General features: G+C 47.3%; 3 protein-coding genes across 4 annotated transcripts; 2 read left to right on the top strand and 1 right to left on the bottom strand.

The window, feature by feature from the left end:
- The first annotated feature begins 218 nt into the window (after positions 1-218).
- LOC123065243 (uncharacterized) lies at positions 219-2,738 on the top strand. Its single transcript, XM_044488589.1, has 4 exons — positions 219-730; positions 1,216-1,341; positions 2,285-2,377; positions 2,462-2,738. The coding sequence occupies exons 1-4, from the start codon at positions 422-424 to the stop codon at positions 2,678-2,680; spliced, it is 747 nt and encodes a 248-aa protein (XP_044344524.1). The 5' UTR covers positions 219-421; the 3' UTR covers positions 2,681-2,738.
- LOC123065256 (general transcription factor IIF subunit 1-like) lies at positions 1,703-2,571 on the bottom strand. Of its 2 annotated transcripts, none has more exons than XM_044488598.1 (2): positions 2,410-2,571; positions 1,703-2,220 (listed from the first exon to the last, which is right to left on the bottom strand). In XM_044488598.1, exons 1-2 carry the CDS (start codon positions 2,428-2,430, stop codon positions 1,834-1,836), a joined length of 408 nt encoding a protein of 135 aa, XP_044344533.1. In that variant the 5' UTR covers positions 2,431-2,571; the 3' UTR covers positions 1,703-1,833. The 2 variants fall into 2 exon arrangements, with proteins under 2 accessions (XP_044344533.1, XP_044344538.1); XM_044488603.1 differs by having other exon boundaries at positions 1,703-2,217; positions 2,410-2,544.
- A 3,828-nt stretch (positions 2,739-6,566) lies between the features above and the next one.
- Positions 6,567-8,483, top strand: LOC123045654 (uncharacterized). The gene is made up of 6 exons (XM_044468828.1): positions 6,567-6,699; positions 6,839-6,876; positions 6,964-7,053; positions 7,196-7,273; positions 7,711-7,850; positions 8,285-8,483. Exons 1-6 carry the CDS (start codon positions 6,567-6,569, stop codon positions 8,310-8,312), a joined length of 507 nt encoding a protein of 168 aa, XP_044324763.1. The 3' UTR covers positions 8,313-8,483.
- Positions 8,484-8,834: the final 351 nt, after the last annotated feature.

Raw genomic sequence — 8,834 nt, 5'->3', positions numbered from 1 at the left:
GAACACCAGTACAACTAACAGATGCATTTGAACACCATATTAGCCAGCATGTATGTATTAACTAAAGTCATTCGTACAGCCAGCAAATCATGGCCCCGATCAGAACATATGAAAACGTGTGACAAGACGAATAGTCCTATGGTTTACTTAAGTAAATGCACTGGTATGTGAACAATGAGCAAACAGTCAGTTCATCCATAACTACTCCCTCCGTTCGGTAATAGATGACCCCGTCGTATTTTTTGCGAAACAGTCCTTCTATTTTTTCCGACCAATCCCGCGGTCCTCCGCTCCCGACATAGAACTCCGTCGCTCACCATTCTTGCTCGCCCGCTCGCCGTCTTGGCTCTCCGACGCCGCCCCCCACCGCCTTCCTCCCTCCCCCGCCCCACGCCGCCTTCCTCCCCCGAACCACGCTGCGATGCTGCCGGCTCGTCCCCCTCCTCGTTCCCCACCGTCTCAAGCTTCAATTTTTGCCACATCGCCGGTGGTTGATCTGCCGGCAGAATTGCGGGCGGCGGCCTGGAGCGGCAGTACGCAAGCTCTGACTCCATACCGAGCCAGCCGGCACACCCGCCAAGGAGCTTCGCCAGCCGCTGCCCTAGCGCCCGCGGCCGTCAATGCGTGGTCGGGCGCCGCGTCGATGTTGCCGCTGCTCGGCGCCGCCGTCGCCGACTCGTGGCTCGGCCGGTACCGCACCATCGTCGCCTCCTTCGTTATCTACATCACGGTCAGCCTAGCCACCTCTCACCTCTGGAATCCCTTTCTCCATTCTCAAGTATACTGTTCAGTTAACCTCTCTGTAGTCTGTAGGCGCCATAAGATTGGATCAAAGCATTAGTCTTTTTTGTCCTGCACAAATCCCGCTTGCCAGTAGTCATTGGATCAAAGCATTAGTCATTTCTCTGTAGTCTGTACTCCCATCTGCCACTTGCGTGCGACTTGAGATCGCACAAATCCCGCACAGATGGCGCACAGATTTGGGCACTAGGCTGCATCTTCAGAAACATGCAGCTATTCTTTGCCGTATCTTGGTTCAGTCCTCTGTTTCTGCTAGATTTTTTGTTCTCCACTTGTGTGTACACTGAAGGGAAAATTCAGAACCTGAGCTCTCTCTGAAGAAGGGGATGCAGTTACCAGTTAACTGAATTTCTTCTTTTCTGGTGGTCTGACATGTGTGTTTGTTTATTTCTCTTGCTCTCTTGGCTGCTCCAGTGGCACAAAGGCGAGCTACCTTGGCGTGCAGAAGAGGCCCCCCTCCCTTGCCTTGTGCCCGGCGACCAACAACTGCGTGTCGACGTCCGAGAGGATAAGCAATTCCAATCACTACGCTCCCCCATGGTAACCATCTGTGTTCAGTTCTTTCACCATTGATCATGAACCACATTATATGATAAATTCAGTGAGTAAGAAATTGCAGAGTCCCAAATATGACAAAAATGACATCTGCATTTTCTAAAAACAATTTAGTTGCAATACAATGTCAATTACCTGAAGCAGCACATTCGGATTTAGTTGCAATACAATGTCAATAGTTGCAATACAAGGTCAGTTAGTTGCTTCATTTGTTATTATTATTATTACCACTGATGTGTTTCTAGAAGAAACAATTATTACTCCTAATTCATGCTCACACAACCACTTCATGCTCACACAATCATACAAGTTGAACCACATAGTTATTGACACAGAGATTGCCATGTTGCTAATAAAAAAATTGCATCATCCTTTCCTTTCATATACAGTAATCAAATCTGTTGGAGTTTACACACAATCTGTGCTCGTATCCTATGCTCTTCCTGGTCATCAACAATGGAAATGATTGTGTGAAATTTAACACATTACTGGCCTGCAAACTGCTTCCATTATCCTGCTGAACACAACCTTTGCAGGGACGCACGGAATTGCTCCTTTCCCTTTCTCTGCTTCTTTTCCTTTCTTTGCTTGGAGGGCGCTGCTGCTCTTCTTTCTCTTTCTCTGCTTCGAAGGTGGTGGTGGTGCTGCTACTGCTTGTAGGGTACTGCTGCTTGGAGGATGTTGCTGGTCTTCTTTCCCTTTCTTTGCTTGGAGGGCGCTGCTGCTCTTCTTTCTCTTTCTCTGCTTCGAAGGTGGTGGTGGTGCTGCTACTGCTTGTAGAGTACTGCTGCTTGGAGGATGTTGCTGGTCTTCTTTCCCTTTCTCTGCTTGGAGGATGCTGCTGCTCCTCTTTCTCTTTCTCTGCTTCAAATGTAGAAATGTCAGTTCAGTGTGTAATATGAATCTTTTTTGCCTTTATAAATTGCAGAAGAAGAAAGGTAAATTTCAACATTCTAGCTTTCTTGCTGGGGGAGCTACATCTGCTGCTAGGAAACTGGTTGCTCAAAATGGGACTCTGAAGGTATGCAATTCTTATCTGCAAACAGCTCTTACACCAGTTTTATCAGGCAACATGCTGACACAACCTGAACTTTATTGTTGGCAGGCTATTTGGCCTCACAGTGGCCACTATCGCCCCACAGAGGAGAACTTCCAGGAGTTTAAAAGCTTCCTCAATGACAACTTGGTTGATCTCACTGATGCACCTGAAGAAACTGGCTCTCTTCAGACAACTCAAGTCATTCAAACAACATCTACAGAGACAGAAAAACGTGAGGAACCAGTGGTGGCGCGCGAGAAGATCCTTCAGAGGAGATGGTGGTAGCAGCTGCACCCCTGTGGTAGCATCAGCATCTACAGAAGAACCAGTGGTAGCATCAACACCAACATCAACATCTACAGATCGTTCAGAGGATCAACATCTATAGAAGAACCTGTGGTAGCAGCTGCACCCCTGTGGCCACGAACCTTGCCGTGGAGATGCAGGGACACCTTCCCACGCTACAGCAAGGAGGAGAGGAAGGTGGAGCCGCGGCGGAAGATGGAGCTGCGGCGCCTGAGCCTGGCAGCGGCGGAAGATGGAATCGCGGCGCCTGAGCCTGGCAGCGGCGGAAGATGGAGCCACGGCGCCTGAGCCTGGCAGCGGCGGAAGATGGAGCCACGACGCCTGAGCCTGGCAGAGGCAGAAGATGGAGCCGCGGCGCCTGATCCTGGCAGCGGCGGAGACGGAGCTCGATGTGCTGGAGTCACCGGCGCTATCTTGCTGCCGGAGACGGAGCTCGAGGTACTCGGAGGTGGGGAGCTCGAGGTGCTGGGTGCGGGAGCTCGAGGAGCTGACGCCGGCGACGGGGTCCTAGTGCTAGGGATGGAGCTCGAGGTTCTGGCCGGCGGGAGATCGAGGTTCTGGCCGGCGGACGGAGGTTCCGCGCGGTGGATCGCGACGAGCGGACGGAGAACTGGGTACTGGATTGTAATGATTTCAAATTTCGGAAGGGCCTTATTGTAAAATTGATTTGTTCACGATTCCGCCTCCCCTGGAGTCATCTATTACCGAACGGAGGGAGTAGTTCCCATGAAAAATGTTAACAAGGACGGGAAGGCTCCCCAATCTCCAATGTTCCCAAAGGGCCAGTACACAATGCCTATTTGGATTACAGTGCAACCGAAGCATTGCATCAGGACATTTAGAATTGCAGGTTTCAGCATTGCATCCCGCTCTCCAAGCCGATATGCAGTGAAATCAACTTGCTCGAACTATATGTACGTAAATATCAACGGTTAAACTGTGCTTGTGACACATATCGTAGCTTCTAATCGGGCAACCTAAAAGAAAACAGCAGCTTGATTTGCTCTTACTGGTCTGACGCACCACCGCTATACTGAGTGCTGACATTGACATCCAACAAGACTAACTCACTGCGCATCGAGCCTGAGACATGGGTTCTGTATGCTTACCCGCGCGGTGTCGCGCCGTGGTTGGCGGGCCGCGCGGGGATGGGGGGAATCGGGCGGAAGCAGAGGAGAAGAAGAGATACGAAGTGGAAGGCGGCGGCGACGGGTTGAGGAGGCGAGGAGGGCGCCTGCTGCGGGCGCCCGCCGGGACGGGGAGGAAGGTGGACGCGTGGGAGGGGAGGGGAGGCGAGCGAAGCCATGGATGGGGAGGGGAGTTCACTCTCTGCCCTTTTCCCCCTCCTCAGCCACCCGTCGCCATTGGAGATTGAGGCTGCAGGCAACAGCGAGGGGAGATGCCGGGAGGGCCGTGAGTGCGTTTGTCAGGAACCCATGCCAATGCTGCTGTTGGGCCGTTGATAATGGGCTTAGCCCAGCTCGCAAGATGGAGGAAGCTAGGCCCTACAAGTAGCAGGAGGCAAGGATTGATACCCCTCAAAAAAAAAAAGAGAGGCAAGGATTGATCGGGCATCCGGTTGGATCACGGCTGAAACGGCGGCTCCTTCTTCCCCTTACCTCTGGCTCTCCTCGCATCCCTTTTTCTGCTGATGTATCCCCAGTTAGCTACCCAAAATCCATGTAATTCAATGCAATGAGTGATTAGTGAAGAAGCTTGTTAACAGTCCTCCGGCTGTGGTAGGTGTTCATGCTATTTTATATTAAAAAAAAGGTATTCATGCTATTGCGTTAGGAATTATTTTTCTTCTTTTGCCCCCTTCAATTTAATCACAACGGTAATTTTAGTTTAAAAATTTACAAGAAACATATCGTCATCTAAGACAGAAAAATATTAGTCTAAACATGGTTCCATAGGTACGCGGGTTGAAACCCTAAGCAGCGGCTGGTGAAGGTACGTTGTAGGGGGGGTCTTTGGATGTAGAGGTTTCTAGAGCATCTAGAGTGTGATATTGTATCTCAGGGCTCTGATCTGTTACTTTGAAGGCATCATTCCTCATGCCTCTAAACCCTAGAGTACCCTAGCTCACTTCGCATCAAGATGGACAGAATAACCACAAACGATATCGATAAAAAATGATTGTGAGACCTCTCATATAGTGCACATTACATATGGTGGATGCTCTTTGCCTCGTTTATATCACATTCTCTTATGAGTAGTCGAAGACACCTTAATTTGATCCACTACATTTGTTGTACTACGTACACATTAATTATTGCAATAGTTTAGGCTTACTAAAACGAAGTTGTGAGTTGAGCATTCAATCCTTTAACAGTTTGACCCATTGACTTCTCCAAGAATTTGAAAAGGTTCATAAATTTATAAAAAGATCATTAAAAATGAATTTGATTCTTTTTTGCTAATTTAAAAATGTTCACATATTTGGAAAAAATGTTAATAAATATAAAAAAATGTTCTTGAATTTTAAAATGGTTTATGAATATGAATTTGTTTTAAAAATTTGAAAAGCTTCACGAATTTGAAAAATATATTTAAAATTTTGGAAAAAAAAGTTAACAAATTTGAATAAAGTTCATGAATTTTAAAAAGTTTGTGATTTTGAAAAAAAGTTCACGAATATGAAAATAAAAAAGGTTCATGGAGAGTAAAATGAAAAAGGAAACAAGAAAAAGAAAAGAAAAGCAAAAAACAAAATGAACCGACAAAACCGGCATAGAAGGACAAAAACTAAACACAAAAAGAACCAGCCATAAAAAACGCTAGAATAACCGCCTTGCGGCTACAATTCTAAGTGGGTCGACCGTTCGGTGAGGGGGTGTGCACCACGTACCATTTACACTACTTGGCGCTTAGATCTCGGGGCAACTGCATGTGTTTGTCTAAAAAAACCACTGCATGTGTGCCTGGGAGCGAGGGCCCATGGTTTTAAGTGCCCGGGGCGGCCGCACCCCTAAACCCGTCCTCCCACCCTGAATATCTCTGATCTCGGTCAGCAATGGAAAAAAAGGAAGATAAAACGAACAAAACCAATCGCAGTGCCCTCCACTCTCCTCTCTAGCAGCGGCGCACAAACTGATGTTTGTGACCTGCCTGAACAGTCGCATTGCCCAAAGGGGCATGGCTGCGGTGTAAGGTTAAATGCAACTTCCGCAAAGAAAATACTTTAGTTATTTGTCTCTATGAATGCTATCTGAGGGAGGTGAATTCCTGTGAAGCTGCCTCAATATCTAACATATAAAGCCTGGTAGAGTACCCCCCATTCCAGGGGCATTCGCGGCGCGCGTGCGTTGTGGCCGCACGATTTCACAGCAACAGGGATTTTTACGCTGCTGTCAAAGTCGTGGCCGTTAGTCCTCTGTGACTCATTTGTTTTGCTTCCTTGTCCATGACGGGTGGGCCTCAAATGTCTACGGGCCCAGTGTATTGGTGCGTCCCGCGTGCGTCCTGGGTGAGAAAGCGAGAGGCGTGGGGCTGGATCGTAGGCGCGGTGAAAACCTAGCCCCCAATCCCATTCGTGTCCAAGCAGCCAATCCCTCCACTTCTCGAGCCCCGCTCCCCTCCTCCCCTGGTCTCCACTGCGCCGCCTCCCCCCCCCTTCCCTTTTCTCCTCCCGTGCTCTCGCCCGGGCCGAGCCGAGCGACCTCCTGGCCAGCATCTACTCCATCTTGTTTTTCTCCGGCTAAACAGCGGTGAGCCCGCGGATCTGGCGTCCCGGGAGTGGAAGGGGATCTGGCGTCCTGGGAGTGGAAGAAACGAGGAGCATCCACCCGATGGGGGAGGAGGTGGCGCCCAGGGAGAGGGGTGGCGGCGGCCCCTCTGCCTACCACCGAGGTCTGGGAGAAACATGGAGGTGGCAGGGAGCATGGGAGCGATAGTGGTGACTGGATGCCAGGAGCTTGACGAGGTCCATGCCGGCAGCACCCTCTCGCTCAACCTTACTGGCGGCGTGGCTGTACAAACGACGCCGGTCGACGGTGGTATGGCACCGCATCCCTCCCCTTCCCCCTCTCCCCTCCTCTTCAAAATATTAGTTGGACCAATTCCCGATAGCCGTCTTCTTTACCCTGTTTCAAAATCAGGAAATCCTGGTTCCTAATATGTGATGTTTTCTTTAAGGGGCTGGAGAATCAGGAAAGTCCATGATATCTATGCAGGCAAGATCCCATTGTATTCTTCCCTGGAAAGTTACAATCCCAGTGACAAATAGTATACCTTACATTTTTCTGAACATCTATCTCCAGATAAATCTTCTTTTCTGGACCGGCTTTGATGTGGCGGAACACAAGGGCTATACGACAGTCAACCATGTCATCGTGTACCAGACAATCAAAGTATGCCAATACTGCAACGAGTGTGTTTTAATATAGTTTTTGCTCTTATTGCTTAGTGAGGATCATGTAGGCAGCTTTATATTGTTCTTTTGGGAGTGGTTTGTAAGTGTTTTTTCCCGAGTAATGAGCTTAATTTGCGCAGTTAATGTATGATGGGGCTAAAGAGCTTGCCCAAGGGGAATCTGACTACTCAAAATATGCTATTTTACCTGATAATCAGGTTTGTACGTCCTATTTTGTTCAGTACGTAAGTTACATTTGGGCTGGGCATAAACACCAATATATTGCAACATGAACAACTTGTTATAGCTGATGCAGCATTACAGTTAACACTCAGAACTAGACTATAATCAACCTTGTTCAGACCTTGCACCTGCTTTAAGCTCTGCTGCAATATTGTGTTTTGCTGCTGTTCCACCGTCATGTGTTTTGCTACTTTTCCACCGTCATACACGGATATACTCTCAACTGTAGATGATTCAGCCAAATGAAGTATACAAAGTTTGGTCTCTAACCCGTCCTTTCTATGTATCGCTCCTTCGATTTCCCACAAATCATTGTTCTTCTGATAGCTTAGGAATATATAATCTCTGCTTGTTATTACACTTGATTTCTTCAGAGAAAGAATACTAACTTTATACAGTGTTCTTCTGATAGCTAAGAAATAAGTTAAGAGAGGCGGAACCCGACCCTGATGACAGCCAAAATCAGGCCCCACTCCTCTCTCTCTCTGGCACCTACTCTTCAGATGGCCAACAACACTTTGCCAGCAACGGCTGCTGTCCAGTTAAGAGCAAGTATGTTTTGTTGCTGAAGCATTATTTGGATTATAGTTACTTCTCTGTTTCTGTGAATAACTACACATGTGTTCTTCTACTGTTCATACTGTCAAATTCTTATCTTTGTACATGGATCCATTAAGAACATTAAATAGACCACCCAGTTCATGTAGAATATTGTCTAATGCCTTCAATTATGCCATGATGTATTCATACAAGGTGATGTTATAACCATATCTAGAGAAGATGACAGACAAGTTTCTTCAGCACTATTGTGTTCACTATGCTCTCCACTGGCATGTCAGCATTATACAGTGTTCTTGTGATAACTGAGAAATATATTGTGGCTGATGTCATGGCAAGGCTACTACAATCCTGACTTTGTCAAGTATTAAGTATTATTGAGATTATGAAGTTTGTTTATTTACAGTGTGTTGCTCTCCTATCTTCAGGAGATTGGAGAAAAACTATCAAAAATAAGTGTCAGGTTTGATTACCCACCCCTTAACAAAGAAGTCATACAGGGTGTATGAAATCTATGGGAAGATCCATCCATCTAGGTGAAAAGAAGTTCATATTTCTGTAAATGTGTATACTGTCAAGCAACCAGTTTTATTATAAAGAAATGCATCTGTAAGAAACTTACTTGTGTGGAAGTGTGTTGCAAGTTCATCCCCATCCCCCGTCGGACCCAATGTTGTAAGTTAGAATAGTGGGTCTGCGGTTCTTGTTGCTGTTCTGCCGGCCCGCCGCCTCGTGTGCTGCCTTTCTTCCTGCCAAGGTTCTGCCTTCCTTCTCTGACTTTCCATTGTTTTGCTCATTTCATATACACCATTTTACTCGCTCTACCTGTGTGTTCTGTGCGTCGTGTTCTGTTTACATTATTATTTTCTTCTCATGCTTGCTCTCCTTCAAGCTTATTTTGTGCCAGGATTCTGGAAATGACCAAGGACAAGCAACTCAAGCGAAAGATTGCTTCACTTAATCTGGCGCTGTTATTCT

Source organism: Triticum aestivum, chromosome 1A, assembly GCF_018294505.1.
Source record: "Triticum aestivum cultivar Chinese Spring chromosome 1A, IWGSC CS RefSeq v2.1, whole genome shotgun sequence".
Classification (NCBI taxonomy): domain Eukaryota; kingdom Viridiplantae; phylum Streptophyta; class Magnoliopsida; order Poales; family Poaceae; genus Triticum; species Triticum aestivum.
This window is presented reverse-complemented; position numbering and strand designations above follow the sequence as displayed.

Bases quoted from the DNA above. Each gene is read 5' to 3' on its own strand.
- LOC123065243 (XM_044488589.1), top strand. From the start codon at position 422: ATGCTGCCGGCTCGTCCCCCTCCTCGTTCCCCACCGTCTCAAGCTTCA. The intron at 731-1,215 runs GTCAGCCTAGCC...TGGCTGCTCCAG, and splicing joins CCTTCGTTATCTACATCACG to TGGCACAAAGGCGAGCTACC. The intron at 2,378-2,461 runs GTATGCAATTCT...TATTGTTGGCAG, and splicing joins CTCAAAATGGGACTCTGAAG to GCTATTTGGCCTCACAGTGG.
- LOC123065256 (XM_044488598.1), bottom strand. From the start codon at position 2,430: ATGTTGCCTGATAAAACTGGT. The intron at 2,221-2,409 runs GTAAGAGCTGTT...CTACATTTGAAG, and splicing joins TGTTGCCTGATAAAACTGGT to CAGAGAAAGAGAAAGAGGAG.
- LOC123045654 (XM_044468828.1), top strand. From the start codon at position 6,567: ATGGAGGTGGCAGGGAGCATGGGAGCGATAGTGGTGACTGGATGCCAG. The intron at 6,700-6,838 runs GTATGGCACCGC...GTTTTCTTTAAG, and splicing joins AACGACGCCGGTCGACGGTG to GGGCTGGAGAATCAGGAAAG. The intron at 7,054-7,195 runs GTATGCCAATAC...TAATTTGCGCAG, and splicing joins TCGTGTACCAGACAATCAAA to TTAATGTATGATGGGGCTAA.